Here is a 17353-nt window from a genome sequence, read left to right on the forward strand (position 1 = left end):
TGATAACAACAAATGTGAAGAATTTGAAACTGAATATTTGAAGTTGAAACCTTCATATCAATGGTCTTTTGACGTACTGAAAAACTTTAACTTTTCTTTGAAGTCAATTGTCGATTTTTTTTTTTTTTTTTTGGGGGGGGGGGGTATACAAGAAAAATACAATGAGAGAATGAGACAATAAGGAAGTTCAAAGCAAATTAAACCAGAAATAATAACAATAATAATAATAAGCAAGTGTGTATGAATTTTCGTGATTTTTTCACAAACTTGTTTTTTACGAGTTTTCGGCTAGACTACAACAAGCAAACAGAGCAGTGTCATTGCACTTGTTATAAGTGAGTTCGACTGTATATTATTCTTATGTGTTTTTTGCATAGACAATTTTAAGAAGTAAAAATATGATAATAAAATAATGGCAGAGGAGAAGAATAGACAGCTTTTGTATTCAAAATTCAACATTTTACATTCTTTTATGATCATTTAAAGCTTTGATTTATTATTAAAGCAAATAACACAACATGGCACAGTTTTTATTCATGTAGTTTGGAACTTCTTTAGAATAAAGAAATTTTGTTCTTAAGCCAGGTTTTGAATTATTTTATAATAGCTATTAAGTATTATTTATTTATTTAATGCTCTTTGTCCTTATAATGGCATAAAATTTCTGAAGGCTTTTAAATTTGTAGTTTAGTTAGCTTCAATGAATATTTGATTTTAATACTGAATGAAGCTTTTCCATTACATACAGGAGAATAACTGAAAAAATTATACTATGGCACAACCATGTACTGGTAGCGGAGCACGGCTAGAATTTTCATTTGTATTTTGTTTAGAAATACAGTCGATTCCGGTTAATAGCACCACCTTGGGATGGGACCATTTTTCTTCTAATAACCGGCTGTTCCGATTAAACAAACAGGACCTGTATAGCTTGATCGAACATGCTACACAAAACATTTAAATGCCATTATAATCATTGTAAGCCCCACATGTATAGTGAGCATACAAAGAAGAAAAATTGCTGTGAACGAAATTTTTCTATTAAAAATTCTTTTAATAATGCAAATAATCCATTTACATTCGTTCATCAATGTGTTCTGCCTGATACGGTTTTTATTATTCCTTCTATTATTCCTTCCAGTCAGTATCGGTTCAGTTCAATATCTAAAAGTAACTGAAAATGTCTATGAGTGTAAAAAAAAAACTAATCAGCCATTAAAAATTCCAATGAAATGTAAATTACTTACTTAACAACTAAATTTTTTCAAAAAAAGAAGTTACATATTATTGAAAGTGCTAACTAAACTGAAGAAATTTGAAATTTCACTGAAATTTTGATCTCTGCTGTAAACAGTATCGCCATGTAATGGGTGTTTCGTTAACTATTTTTTTCATGTAAATATTGCTGGGCTTACCTGAAAGTTACAAGGAACCATTATGAATTTTTACTGCACGAATAATTAAGTTCATTGTTCCACTTAAAACTCGCTCCAAGCCGGGACTTTTTTTTTCAATTTGTTCTCATGTTCCTTGGTCTGATTAAATGGATTTTTGGTCCCAATAAGCGAATAATATTAAGCTTGTGAATGTGCAGTGAGATTTGTTTTGGTTTTTCTGAGATGTGGTCCGAATAAACGGTTGGTCTGATTAACTGGAAGTCCAATTAAGTGGATTCCACTGTATTAATCTACAAAACAATTCCACATTTTGGCACTGAAAACAATACTTTTCCTTTCTCTCTCACAATCATCAACCCTTTTCTTACAGGTAAGTAATGTACTTATGCAGAACTTTAGGAGACTGGGAATCAATTTGCAAGAGCGAAAAAGATATAAACTGCTAGTTTTTTGCATTGTTGCTGAAGAATTTCTCTATCCAAATAAGAAATTTAGGTTGAAAAATAAATTTATGGACGAAAAGCACAGATTGTCTATTATTAATGATAGTCTTAATATTATTATGAATATAATCTTATAATCACATTATTTGCATATATAAAACTCTGCTCTTCAGAAATAACAAAAATCAACGTCATTCAGCCATACAATACTGTCATCCCCGCTTAATTGGGTAACAGATAAACGAATACCCCACTTATACGAATAAAACCTGCTGGAACTGAATATTTCCTCATAGACGCAATGTTAAAGATCCCCACTTAATCGAATATTTTCCCAGATAATCGAATAATATTCATCAGCTTTTGCAAATATTTTTGTTGAATTTTTTAAAAATAAATTTTAAATAAATAGTTAAGTAATAAAAATTATTGATGGAAAAATATTTAGTAATAGTTTTTGCCGACAGCGGGAAGGAAAAACAACATGCATATTCCATCAAAACACTTCCACTATTCTATCAAATTTCTTTTGTCTTTGCCATTACAAAAAAAAAAAAAAAAGAAAAAAAAACAATAGATAGCACAGTCGAGAATCAAATTAAGTAACACAAAGAATATACACATTTTAGGTAATAAATTAATGAAATATAAATCTAAAACACGGTCGACAAGGAGAGGAAAAAGGGAGTCAGAAAAATGTGTTCCCAAAATAGACCGAGCTGTCCACTATTATGGACTTTTTTCAAAAAATAATATAGTGTAGAGTTTCCTAACTCAAGTTGAAAATTTATAATTTTCATTCGTGCTTGAAATTAATTTTGAAACTATTTTGTACTTTATCTTATTTTAAAAACTTTTAAACAAACATTAATTCTTTCCTTTTTATAGCTATTTTATTATTACATTTTAAGACAAATGTTGTCAATTTAGAAAGGTAAAGAAAATAATATTCGATTTATCGCTTAATTGAATAATATTTCTCAGAACCGACGACATTCGATTAAGCGAGGCCAACTGTACTGAAAAAAATCAGAGACAAAATTTTGGTTTAGAGGGCTTCTATCATATACTTTGATTTCTTTTTCAGTATTTTTACTTTCAAACTTATAAAGAAGGACAATGTTGCAAGATTACTGTAATAAACGCACTCACCTGGACATTTTAAGTCAAACACAGTATCGTAAACGAGGTTACAAAGCAACTTTATGTTATGTCTTGTTTTGCAACTAATTTCAATAGTATCAATGACTCTCGGAAGCCCACATTTATCAGCATCGACCACATTGATGAAGCGATCTCTTATCATTTGCTGCAGGTCTTCCGAGTACGAGGAGGGAAATCTTTCTTTCACGAGATCATAATGAGTACCCACAATAATTACAGGAGCATTAGGAGCCCGAGCCTGTAGAAAGCAAAACAATACATTTAGTATGCATATTCTGTCAAACCAGCTAGGTTTCAAAAAGCATCAAAATGTCATAGTATTTTTTTCATTATACCCCCAGATAAATAAATGAAGTTTAAACAAAGATATGCTTTCATAGTTAGTCATTAACAGAATAACTCTATCATTTAAAGATAATGAAGTCACTTTATCTGCAAAAAATACTGTTGCAATCAATATATGGATAGTTTTCAAAAAAAAAAGTAAATATGATATTCTTTAATACCTTATTAAGCTTAAAAAAAAGAACACTGATTTTTAAAAGAAAAGTAATTTAGTAAAATTATTGCGATGAATACACATTTTACAGTTGTATAAAGAACTTATCTTCACAACATCGCACTTCATGCTAGACATTTGACAATTGAAAAAAAAAATCTTAGTGTGTCTTTAAGAATTTCTTAGGTAATACCTTACAAATACTTTAGTTAAAAACTAGAGTTTTCTGAAGAAAAAAAAAAAGAATTTTTGAATTTCACAGTAACCAACAAAATGCATGAAACTTGCCTGTATGTTGACTAACCATTGCAAAATACCATCCACTCCTCTTTCACCATCAATGATCCGCCAAGTCACCAAATACAAAGATCTTTTGGACAGGAAATACTGATGGGTAGCATAGTATTCTTTCTAAAATTTATAACACATGTAATTAATTTTGAAAAGAACTCCCGAATTTTTTTCAAAAATTCTAAAATGATTTGTAAATAACTGTATTATTAAAGTCTGATGAAATTTCAAAAAAGAGAGAAGTTAAAATTAAGAATAACCTTAAAGTGCAAAAAAATGACTGAGAACTGAAAGAAAGAGGGGAAAGGGGAGCAATTTTATTCTTTTGGAGCTGCAATAAATTAAACACCATAAAATGCATTGAACATGTCTAGTAAAAATGTTTTGCAGACTCATGCTCTTGCTCAACTCAGTGCAAACTCAATTTTGATTAAAACACAGAAAAACAAGTTTCACATTAAAACAAGTGTTCTTCAGTAGTAAATAGCAAAACTAGAGAAATTCTTTCGTTACCAGAGGCCAGTAGTAGCAACTCAGTAGTTGACTTTTTTTGAAATAGTGAGCACTTTGTTTTCACCTAAAACGCAAAGCAACATAAATATATTTTATTTGTTGAAATTCATAGTGCTACAGGCATTAAAGGGGACCAAGTCCACGAATATGTTCCGTCTTTTTTGCGAAACATTGCTTTTTTTTAAGGCTTGCTTTTGAAATCTATGTAAATGTGTTGAAAAGTAGCGGCCGAAAATGTGCTTTAGAAACTTTTAAATACTAGTTGCAGTAATTAAACTCTTTAAGGGTCAAATTGTAATTAGAAAAGTTGCAAAAAATGATCGATTTTTCTTTTTTCCTTTAATGTAAGTTATTTTTTGCAATTTCAATTGTGTGGGGGAGGAGAGTGACTAAAGAGCAGGAGGAGGGGGGTGTAGCTAATAACTATTTTTCAGAAAATGGTATAAAAAAGTGCCTGCTGTAGCTTTTGCTCTTGTCAAACACGCTAATGCTTAGGTGGTTAAATGAATTTTGATTATTTCAAGCGCATATAAGTGACAAATGAATTTGTTTTAGAAACATGCCAGCACTGAACATTGGCATTGCCAAAAGAGGCACATCATTTTTGAGAATTCAATGCTTTTGAATCTTACAACTGAAAGTTGAAATCTATTTTAAAATATGCTATACCTTCAAACTTCTCATTTTAATATTTATTTTAATAATTTATTTCTTTTCCCCTTTATTTTTTTGTCAGTATTGAATCACTGATATTTTTTAATTTATCACATTAGTTCATTTTATTATGCATTTTGAAGTTGTAAAAGAAAGTAAAACTCACTTGTCCACCAAAATCCCATGTTCTGAATACTACTGGTCCATAACTTGATTGCCCGCGAATTTTTTTCTCATACATCCAATCTCCAACATCTACTCCAACAGTTGATATGTTGATTCCTTTAGAAGTTTTCAAATTGATATTTTTGTTTCCCATGCGCTTTGCCCAGTGCTAATGAGAGAAATACAACTTAGATGAATCAAAAAGACATTTTTTAAATTACTTAACCAGCACCCCCCACTTTGGTGAGGAATTTGGTTTAGAAAATGAGAAACCCCCAGTTAGTTAAATTAGAACATCCAGTTTATTCATTTCAAATCATACGAAGTACTTCCGCAAAAACAAGATCAAAAAACTCAAAACTCAAATTAAACACTTCCTAAAAATTTCAATGGCATAGTTTGTGCCATGATCCCTTCCTGTAGTTCAGCATCCATGCTAAATAGTATGCAATTAAAAAAGTTATGTAATTTTGAAAGGATGCTCAACACTTAATATTTACTGCATTTGGCATTTATTGCTGAACAATTCACATTCTTCAGTGATTAAATTTCCTAAATATAATTTAATGAAAGTAGAAGGACGTCATGTGGTGCCTACATTGACTTTTTTTAATAACTGTAATCCAAATCTTGTATGCACAGCAAAAAATGCATTTAGAGCAAAATAATTCCATTTTTTCCCTATTTCTGTTATTTCAGCAACAAAATGAAATATTTGAAAGTCATTACAAAACATATTTAAAGTTTTACAGCAGAGAAAGTGATGAACATCAATAAATTTAGCTCTAACCTCGGGTGGCTTTTTTCGGTATGTTCCGGTACCTTCAAGCCTCAATTGCTCAAGAAGAGATGTTTTACCAATTCCTTCTATTCCAACAATCATCAACTTCATTCTTGCATATGGTTTGGCACTGTAGAAAAAATAAGATATTCATGTCAATGTGTAAAGCATTGAAATGAATAAACAATCTATGCATATAAAAATGTTTTTTTTATTTGTATGTGTGTATATTCCTTATACAAATCCAGCCTTTTTTGGATGTCCTCCAAGTTTGGCAGAGGTCCTTTGATGCTTAGGAGTTCACACATGGGAGTTTCTGTCCCCTATGAAGGTGGCAAAAACTCCCCATAACAGGATTTTCCTTACACAAATCCACAGTTTAAGTCGGATCTTTGCTAAATTTGGTACAAAACTCACTTGATGCCCAGGAATTCCCATTTCAGGTTTTTGCCCTAGGCATAAACATTTCCCTGATTTTTAGCAACAGTTTGACAGTTTCTGGCAACTCTGTTCTTGAAACAGAGCACAAAGACATTCCTTGGAAAAAGAAAAAAATATGTCATATGCTTTGAAAAACAATAAATACTTACTCTTCTAGAATAGATTTTAAATATCCAATGACATCCATTGTTTTGTATTTTTTATTCTCAATCATGCTTCGCAAAGGCTCACTCAAGCTACACATTCGAGTATTCAAGTTCCACAACTTGCTCAACAAACCCATTTCTGGTGGCAAATGGCAAATATCAATGTTCCCACTCAAGTTTAGGACAGAGAGATTACTGAATTCTGAGACAATGGCCGGAACTTCAGATATCTTATTGTTACTGACATCAAGCATCGAAAGACTAGGGAACAAAATTTTGCTCTTTGTTTCAGCTTGCACCACCTGAAATAAAGGTAAGAAAATATAAATAATTTGCAAATCCTACTATATTTACAAGCTCAACTATGCCAAATAATCAAGAATAACGGCCTTCAGAAAATCAACATTTTGGATAAACGAGATTGATTCAATTTTCATATTACAGTGAAACCTGTGTAAGTTGACCACTTGCAGTACACTACTTTAGTGGTCAACTTAAACAGGTGGTCAACTAACTTACAGAGGTTGATTTATATGATAAGGGCTAATTCCATGCCTGAAAAAAAGCGGTCAACTTAGACAGGTGGTCAACTTTACAGGTTTTACCGTATGTACAATTACATATGCTATTTCTTGTTACAAATGAGATTGCTTTACAAATTGTAAAAATACAAACATGTAGAAACAGAAACCAATTAGTGGACCAGAAATATACATAATTACCAGAATTTAAATTTTTTAATGCCATGTAAGTAGTTAAGCAAAAATGAACTGCTGTTAAGTTTTCATGTTCAATTCGACTAAATTTTGAAGATTTACTGCATTGCGTAGTTTGCTTGAATTTGCAGAGATTGATTTAGAATTTGATTAGAATTTTGATTAGATTGATAGATCATTTAAAAATTTGATTAGATGGATCAGATTTACTTAACTTGCACTGCTTGAAACTTAAAAAGTTAGTCACAAAAAATGTCAATCGAGTCAAAAATGTACATTTTTCAAGGACACTATTTCAGATGTAAGAAGTTAAAAGAGTGCTATTATTATCTTCAGAAGCACTACACATACAATGCATTATTTATTGGCCAAAATACTTTATCGATATAAATCACTAATATGTTTTAATGCATATATGCACACAGCATGTTAAGATATTAATACAAAAGTAACACACAAACTAGCTACAGAAGGCGTCTACACATCATGTAACTATGTATCCAAAAGATATGTAGTACATACAGTCGGACCTCCATATATCGAAGTAAGAAATTGCCAGAAAAAAATTCGATATATGGAAAATTCAATATATAGAAATGATCTTATTTTATGATAAAAATCTCCTAAAACATTAAAATTAAAGCTAATTTTCTTGTATGAAACCAAATTTCTAATTTATACGAGCATCGGATTAAATGAAAATTAATAATTAAAAAATTACAGAAATTATATATTTTTGCGCCTTCATACATCTTCATTCTTCGGTAATTCAACTTCATCCGCAATATTAGGGGATTTCTGTTTTGACAATGTAATCAAGAGAAAAGTAAAAAATCAATCTATTTAACTTGAAAGATTTTTACTGAATCTGAAAAGATAAGTTTTGATAATCAACAGACACAAGGAATAACATGAAACCGATTTTACAGAGTTAGTGGTTACAACTCAGATTTGAAATAAACTTGTGGGAATTTAAGAAATCCAAAACGGAATAACAACCTATCTACACACCCCTCAACCCCAGATTCCTAATGAGGTTCATAGCAACCTTTAGTGAACATAGTTTTCTCCCCTAACCTTCACTTTTCATGAGACAAACAGTCTAAAATAGAAAAAAAATCTACGAACGTCTCAAAAAAAATTTCGATGTATAGAGATTTTTTCGATATATAGAAACAATTTTTCTATGTAATGCACATAGAAATTTTCTGGAATTTCGATATACGTATAGAAAATTTTGATATGTGAAAGTTCGATATATGGAGGTTTGACTGTATTCATAAACCTGAGTCTCCAAAGCACTGGATCAATGTAAAACAATTGGCTAGAATTTTGTGAAACATTTTTATAAGATCTACAATTGTTTAAACAGCTGTCACATACTCACAAAGTACTGAAACTGATTTTAAAATCTTCATTTCTACAAATCTTTAATTGAATATCTACAGATTGAAAATCAATGTCATATTCAAGCCCCTCACATAGGGGGAGCTAGGGGGGGGGGCCAGCGCCACGCAGTCAGGGCTTAAAAGGACCGGGATGAAAAAAATAATGTAAAAACACACATTTATGCCTATTTTTAAGCTTTGCAAGAATGGAAGGGAGCCCCAGAATAAATGCGTGGCTTATGTTAATATCCATTGTTTCCAACTTTTACTTTTCAAGAAAAAGATATAAATATTAATCACAACACAATAACATATCAATTTCTGAGTCAATCACAATACAATTTGTATACTACTATTACAAAACTATAGGAAGTTAAAGAGCAGTATCTGCAACTTTTTCTTTTTCTTGCATTTCTGTTATCTATTATACTTTATTGTACAAGCTTGTGCATTTGGTTTCTGCTGAAAATAAGGCCTGAAAACAGGTCTAATTCCAGCACTTCCGTATTGTTGGTATGGAGTCTAAAACATGTTTCTTTAAAAATCTCAAAAATTCACTTCTGAGAATACTGTACTTTACCTTCCAACAGCAGAAAATAAATTCTTACTTTTCCAGTAGAATCAATTGTTTCAAATGACTCGGATGATTTCGAATCTTCCTCTTCAAAATCATCTTCATCTAACATCAGCACTAATCGGTCCAGACAGTTATCAGCAAGTATTAGAGTTCGAAGATTGTCCAGCCTATTGTGGCGTCTATGTTGGCAAACTGACCCAGATAAGGACTTGGAAGAACCCCATGAGTGTAATGACGGAGATTGTGTTCTACCTAAAAATAAAAGCCCAATTAATTCAATTGCTAAAATCATGATTATTTGTACTCATTTCTGCAATTGTGGAGCAGTAGTACACTCATATATGAGGCAGTGAGAAGCATAGGGATGTAAGCGGATATTTTCAAGTTTTGAGTAAAACGCGTAGAAAGATTACATCCTAGGTAGGCTTTCATTGATTTTTTTTCCCTAAATCTTGCTATACAGCAGCACCTACCAGGGCTACTAGTACAATCTCTTGCCTCAAGACAGAAGACGGTTTCGCCTACCATTTGTACTGGCTGTCTCCAAATTTTTAACTTTGCCACTTGCATCCCTGTGCTTCTAACTACCCCATATGTAAGTTTTTTTTCAGGAACTCATGAAGAAATAACAAATATTACATACCAATTTTTTTTTTCCATAAACAAACTATCAATGAGTATGACAAGTGTGGCAACACAAAATGCCATGCAAATGAGCAAACTAAAGGATAGTGAAGAGCCATTCCATTTCAGATCAGGCAGGGTCTGTCACATGACCATCACCGATTTTTTTGAAAAAAATACAGTAGTTACAACTAAGGGTCATATGAAATATCCCAAAAGGATTTTGCAAGAAAAATTTTTTTTCTCCAGTTACAGCCTATTAAAATTCTGCACAAAATCCGCCGTTTTGGAAAAAACCGGCAAAACACTCCATTTCAAATGGACATTATTTCAAAAGTATTTAACCGATTTGAATAATTCTTTTTTCTAAAAATAAATAAGGACCCATATATCCTCTAGACATCGTTTTTGAAAGTTTAGTTAGGTTTTTTGATAAAGAAAAAAAATCATTTTTGTCGCGAAAAAACTGCATTTTTACCAATTTTATGATTTTTTTTCTCCATGAAAAAAAGTTTTTTTTACTAAACAGAGATGGCAGTCTAAAGCCCTTATATGATAGTTTCATAACATATTTTATTACAATCCTTGGATGCATACAGCCTCGGAAATAAAATTTGAAATTTTGAAAATTTTCTAAAATTAGCGATTTTTGAAGTGATTTTACTCAAAAAACCCATTTTTTAAAAATCTAAAAATTGGCTCATTTGAACCCCATATAATTCTTAACAAGTGGGTAGACACCGCATCCAGTATTTTTTCCCATAAAATGTTTTATGATTTTTTGAAAGTGACCTTATCGCCCATGGCATGCATGTAAAATAAAAATTTCTAATAATTTCAGTAACTGAAATTCTGGTTATATTAATGCCTAATAACTACAATAAAGGTGCCCTTTATCAAGAACAACTAAAATCTTACTTACTTTTAATAATGTAGCAGCATCAAACCGCTTCTGATGACCCAGTCAATTCGTCTTTTTGTACTTTGTTAAATGAATATATTTTTCTGCTGATCAGTGCCTAATTGTTATGGGAGCTGAGATCCCATACTTCCTTATTTGTTTCACTCAAATTTTTGTATTTTTGACCGAATTCAGGCCACTTAAGCATTAAAATAAGTTCTGAACACTATAGGGATCCTGACCTTCTTTTGTTAGAAATTGGATCCCTGGCTATAATAGCTACCTTTGGTGAGATCTGTTAGGTTACCTCAACTTACAACCATGTTCAATTAATTATTTTTCTCATAAAACAGTGGGCTTTTTAAATTCTTAAACTACAAGTGAGTTTTGCGGTATGAATTTAATATACATATTCTTACGTATAAAAGTAATCATACTAGGTAGGATCCAAAAATTATGTGACAACATTCGCCAATGTCAACCAAAGCACGAAATTAAAATTAATCGTTTTAAATGCATTGATTTGTTCTTCCCTTTGATGGTTTCCCCTGTCGCGTAATTGAGTTGAAGAGAAAGAGAATTGAAAGAGAAAAAATATGATTTGTTGCTGCATATGAAAGAAACGGTGAATGCATAGCGTTGGAGACAAAATAAACTAATATTTATTAAAAAATATATAGATTTTTACTGTTTCTGATAAAGTACATCATTATCGTAGCTATTAGTCATTAATATAATCACCAAAGGCTCTTCTATCTAAAGGCTACACACAGAGTCTTACAAAAAGACGAATTGACTAGGTCATCAACAGCGGTTTGTTACTGATATATTATTAAAAGTTAGTAAGATTTTAGTTGTTCCTGAGAAAGGGCACCTTTGTTGTAGTTATTAGGCATTAATATAACCAGAATTTCAGTTACTGAAATTATTAGAAATTTTTATTTTACATGCATGCCATGGGCGATAAGGTCACTTTCAAAAAATCATAAAACATTTTATGGGAAAAAATACGGGATGCAGTGTCTACCCACTTGTTAAGCATTATATGGGGTTCAAATGAGCCAATTTTTAGATTTTTAAAAAATGGGTTTTTTGAGTAAAATCACTTCAAAAATCGCTAATTTTTGAAAATTTTCAAAATTTCAAATTTTATTTCCGAGGCTGTATGCATCCAAGAATTATAATAAAATATGTTATGAAACTATCATATAAGGGCTTTAGACTGCCATCTCCGTTTAGTAAAAAAAACTTTTTTTTTCATGGAGAAAAAAAATCATAAAATCGGTAAAAATGCAGTTTTTTCGCGACAAAAATGATTTTTTTTCTTTATCAAAAAACCTAACTAAACTTTCAAAAACGATGTCTAGAGGATATATGGATCCTTATTTATTTTTAGAAAAAAGAATTATTCAAATAGGTTAAATACTTTTGAAATAATGTCCATTTGAAATGGAGTGTTTTGCCGGTTTTTTCCAAAATGGCGGATTTTGTGCAGAATTTTAATAAGCTGTAACTGAAGAAAAAAAAAATTTCTTGCAAAATCCTTTTGGGATATTTCATATGTCCTTTAGTTGTAACTACTGTATTTTTTTCAAAAAAATCGGTGATGGTCATATGACACTTTTCATACTTGCCTGCCTGATTTGAAATGGAATGACTCTGAAGTCAAGTGAATAGAGTAACTTTTCACAAGAATTCAAGGTGAAAAGAACAAGCGAGTTAGAAGCTCACGATTCTTAATTATTGGATGTGTGAACAACTTTTATCAGTTTTTATTGAAGCTTTTACCTTTTATGTTATTTTAAAGCTTTTACCATTTTATTGTTCCTTAAAAGAAATGTTTAAATGTGGGTTGTTTCCTGTGATGAATTGTAGAACTTGCATCAACCCTATCACTACAGCGCGGCATGGGAATTCCCGATAACAAGCACACAATTTTATGTTACTAAACATGATGGTTAAATCATTTAGTTCATTGTTCTAAAACTAGGTGCTAAAAAATATGAAAAATTGTTATTCAATTCACTAAGTGCTTCTAAAAAAGATAATAACCATACCTTTATAACAGATAAAATAGCAAAAAACCATAAATTTCTGCGAGACTGATAGGAAAAAAAAATTTTGTGCAAACATTTATAAAATTTATAGCACTAAAACCAGGGTGTCAAAGATTTAAACTGATTTATTTTATCATAATTTAAATCAACTGATTTTTTCAAAGAAAGAATCGATTAAAATCATTTTTTAACATAAACTCTATAAAACTCTTAAAAATTTTATGTTTCAGTAATTTTGCCTTTTTCTCAATGAATAGACCATTTCTGTCCAATTTCAATTCTGTCTATACTGCTTATCCTCACTAGACTTTTTTTTATTTGTTCAAATTCTCTCTCTTAACTCAATCTGAAAATTCAAACTTTTCATCAGTAGTCTGTGCACTTTAAATTAGTTGCTGCTTTTTTTTTATAAGAGAATTATAACAGGTCTTATAACAATATCTTAAATCTTTATTCAACACAAACCTGAACTGGTAGAGCCAGCTGATTTCATCTTCATAACAGGCATTTCAAACTGACTGTAGCATCCTGTCCCATCCATATTAATGTCAGGATCCACTCTTCTTAAGGACAGCCAAGACTTTATGTGATTATGAGACAGATCTAAATGCTTAAGGCAGGATGGATAGCTACTGACTGGTCCCATTTCTGTAAGTCTGTTGTAACTCATATTGAGCCGCGCCAAATTGACAGCAAAACAAGATAAAATAGGTGGAACAGCTTCATAGGCATTGTGAGCCAGATTCAGAGCAGAGAGTTGACATTTCTGATTTTTGTCTGTTTCGCTATCATCAGCAGATTCAACAATCTATGAGAAAAATAAAAACATAATGAAATAAAATAACTTGTAACACTTATTTAACAATCTAAAGATGTGCGAAACATTTCAAAGTTGTATACCAAAGATATGTTACAGCATGCAGCAACAATAAAAAAAAAGATGGTGACATACTATTTGGTGTTCTTTTGAAGGAAGGCAAACCTCAAGCTCAGTTCTCTTACGCGACATTTAAAAAAAAGGGGAGGGGCAGTGTTCGTTTCTTCCTCCTTTTCTCTTTTTGGAGTTTGAAAATGAACACTTCACAAAATCATGATCACAAGAACATCATTCTTTGCTTTAAAAAAAAAAAAAAGAAAGAAAGAAAGAAAGAAAAAAAAACTCATAAAATGCATAAGTTTCTTATTTTTTTAGTTTTACATACATATCTACATAAAAAGCTTATAATTCTCTGTACATTTTTAATTTTATATCGAGTCATCAAAGTCTTATGAGATAAAAATGTTTTACAAAATAACTAGCACTTTCACACAATTTATTAAAAACTCCCGAAACAGACCATTGACAGAAACCTCAAACCCACTACACTTTCCTTTTGCTGAACACTCGAATTCTCTCCCCCCCTCCCCCCAATTACCACTTCATTAATATTCATGAAGGAAAAAAAGGGGATAACAATGGTCAAAGTAATTGTAAACCTAAAAAAAATCAGAAAATTTGTGATAGCACAGTTTTTTTTTTCCTTTCTTTCTTCTTTTTTTTTAAGTACAAATGTCATACCTAACTAAACTGTTTACATTAAAAGTATTTTAACTATAAAATTCATCCAAAGCACATTAGATACTTATATTCTTTCAGTTTTTAGATACTTTGGTAAGAAAACAAACATATACTGTCACCATATCTAATCCTTTCATCATTCAACTGAAAATAAGCAATATTTTGAAATAAATTACAATATTTGATTTTGCTAATTTATAAACCATGAAAAACCAATATAGCGTAAAATGGAGAGGATAAGAATTTTTCATATTCATACAGACAAGGATGAAATAAAATATGTATGTGTAGTATGCATTTATTATTTCAAATAAAACAAAACATACTTCTACAAAAATGCCAATCCAAATTAAAAAAGTGTTATGAGCTTTTCAATTTTTCACCTAAAGTATTTTGTGATGTCAGAAAAAAAGAGTAAGCAAAGTATAAATATTTGAAAAGTGATTATAAGTAATGTCACTAATTGCAACAAAAACATAACTAACCACTGAATAAGTGAACTAGCATACAAACCTTGACCGTTGAACTCCACAAATTGTGATGCAGTAGTTCTTGCTGTCTTAAATCTCCATCTACTTTGAATCTATCATATTCTTGGGTAGGAGAGAGAATGTTAGGTATATCTGCTGAGCCATCAAAAGATGAGGAATCAATTGTTGAGTGACGTGGACTAGAATCAGTTGAATTAACCAAATCTTCTGATATGCTTGGAGCAAGGCGTGATGCTGAAATCGATCGTGCTGGTGGTGGTTTGGAAGGCAAATCATGAAGCATATTCAGTGAGAGATTCAGTTCTCTTAGCTTTGGTGCAAACCACATTTTGAAAGGTAAAGATTGCAACTTGTTGTTTGACAAGTCCAAAACGGTTAGAGCAGGCAATGTAAATAAACAAGCTGGTACACTGTCCAATCTATTATCATGCAAATGAATTTCTTCTAGTACTGGACAACACCAACCAGACTGTAACCCAGTTCTGTTATCACGTTTGCTTTTAGGAGATGCAGAGTCTTTGCCAGCTTCTGGCAACTTAAAAATTTTGTTGTTAGCAGCATTGAAGTGCCTCAAAGAGGCCATCTGAAAAATGCAAAGTGGAAGTTCTGTCAATTGATTGTTGGATATGTCTAACCTAGTGATGGCCATCAAAGCAGTGCTTTGATTTCGAGAAGTAAGTTTCAGTTTTACATTGTGGGCCATGCTTGCATTTATAAGCCACTCTTCTTTTATATAGTGTAAACACTTTTGCCCATGCCAGTTAATCATAACAGGGGTCGTGGGAAACATTGAGCTAAAAGTTACACTTCCTAATAGTCCACCTAAATGCGTTGATGGAACAATTTCAAGAGCTTTTTTATTTATTTTGAATTCTGGATCCTGATATGCTTTCAAAGTTAATAACTTAGATGCAATATATTCATCTTTATTTGAGCTAGCAACTTTTAAGGCTTTGCAGTTATCATCGCGAGCACCATAGCGAACTAGACAGTCTACCATATTTACATCTCGATTCTTACAAGCTTCAACTAGTGCTGTAGAAGATGATCCTGAATTCTCATTGGCACGATTGATCTCCTCAGCTGATTGTTTGATGCTAAGATTAGGGTTAGCTCCGTTTTGCAATAAAATTAACACAATATTATGATATTTCTTTTTGACAGCAATATGAAGTGCAGTTTCTGTGTTGTTATTACAATAAACATCTAAATCCACCGGTGATATTTCAGTTTCTTTTCGTTCTTCTTCCTTTTCAGCATTGTTCCTTAAGCTTAATTTTGATATCATGCTCTGGATGCCATTTGAAAGACGTTTTTTCGTTGGACTAACATTAAGCTCTGACTTTTGACTTTCACCTTTCTTCTCTTCATCAAGACTAGCATCGTCATTTACAATTTTCTTAGCAGGAACTTTAAATTTGAGCAGTAAATCTACAATTCTCTGGTTTCCGATAAGGCAAGCAACATACAAAATTGTTTGCTCTGTGACATCTTTTGCATTGATATCAAAAGGAAAAAAATATTCCCACTGAAGAGTCTTATCCATGAATTTATGGAGAAGAGAACCATCATAGGAAAATCTTAACAAAAGGTCTAAAACAGCCAAATGGCCATTGATTACAGCGGCATGAGTTGGAAGCCATTTCTCTACAGTAGCAAGTTTAACCAGTTCTGGAAATTTCTGAAAAAAGAAAAAAATACTTTACAAACAAAACAATGTTTAGGTATATACTGATTGAAGCTCTGATTAATGAATGAACTCTAAAATCTGTTTCAGGATAAATGATGAATCAGTTAGACTGCCGTAGACAAAACTATGGATTAGAGGCAATCAATAAATTAAATACTTTTTGATAACATTTTTTTCAATGGATACTTCATCAGTAGATGTGTTGGCCAAATAACAATTGGTTAAACATTTAAAAATAAAAACAACAAATGTAGGGTTATACATTTTTTCAAAAAGTACAAGATCAACAATTTTAGGAAGAAAAATATGTAGCAAAATTGTAGACTGTCCTAGATTCAGATGAGAAGACATTTTGCACCAAATTTCCCAGGTCCCCTTACTGAAAACTGTCTTGACATATTTAAATTCCTTGCTTTGCTAATTAGCACTTTTGAGATGTAAAGTACACTGCTTGACATTGAAAATGCAACACCAAAAAGAAGTGGTCAGAAAGTGATGAAATTTGGAAAAAAGACAGAGGCAGCATGGAATAATAAATGATCTTAATTTCAAAATGATAGGCAGAATACAGAGCGAGAACGGCGTCGGCTCAGTAGGATGTAGGGACCACCGCGGACAGCGATACACAAAGAAACACTTCTAGGCATAGAGCCAATAAGGGTGTGGATGGTGTCCAGAGGGATGGCTCTCCATTCCCTTTCAACCATTTGCCACAGTTCGCCTTCTGAACGAGGCAGGGACAGAGTCTGCAAACGGTGTCCAATCACATCCCAGACATGTTCGATTGGTGACAGGTCAGGAGAGAATGGTGGCAAGGGAAGCATCTGTGTGCCTTGGAGAGCATGTTGGCATATGCG

At 31.8% G+C, this 17353-nt stretch overlaps 1 protein-coding gene across 1 annotated transcript in view; it reads right to left on the reverse strand.

Annotated features, from left to right (window-relative positions):
* LOC129223856 (leucine-rich repeat serine/threonine-protein kinase 1-like) overlaps positions 1-17353 on the reverse strand; it is a 102934-nt gene that overhangs the window by 50530 nt on the left and 35051 nt on the right. Inside the window, exons 5-12 of the mRNA XM_054858217.1 lie at positions 14829-16487; positions 13223-13565; positions 9207-9427; positions 6498-6796; positions 5917-6037; positions 5128-5295; positions 3792-3914; positions 2993-3242 (exon numbers count right to left, since the gene is read on the reverse strand). Coding sequence (XP_054714192.1) covers positions 2993-3242; positions 3792-3914; positions 5128-5295; positions 5917-6037; positions 6498-6796; positions 9207-9427; positions 13223-13565; positions 14829-16487 — 3184 coding nt within the window. The remainder of the gene's footprint in view (positions 1-2992; positions 3243-3791; positions 3915-5127; positions 5296-5916; positions 6038-6497; positions 6797-9206; positions 9428-13222; positions 13566-14828; positions 16488-17353) is intronic.

This window comes from Uloborus diversus, chromosome 6 (genome assembly GCF_026930045.1).
Source record: "Uloborus diversus isolate 005 chromosome 6, Udiv.v.3.1, whole genome shotgun sequence".
NCBI classification, from domain to species: Eukaryota; Metazoa; Arthropoda; class Arachnida; order Araneae; family Uloboridae; genus Uloborus; species Uloborus diversus.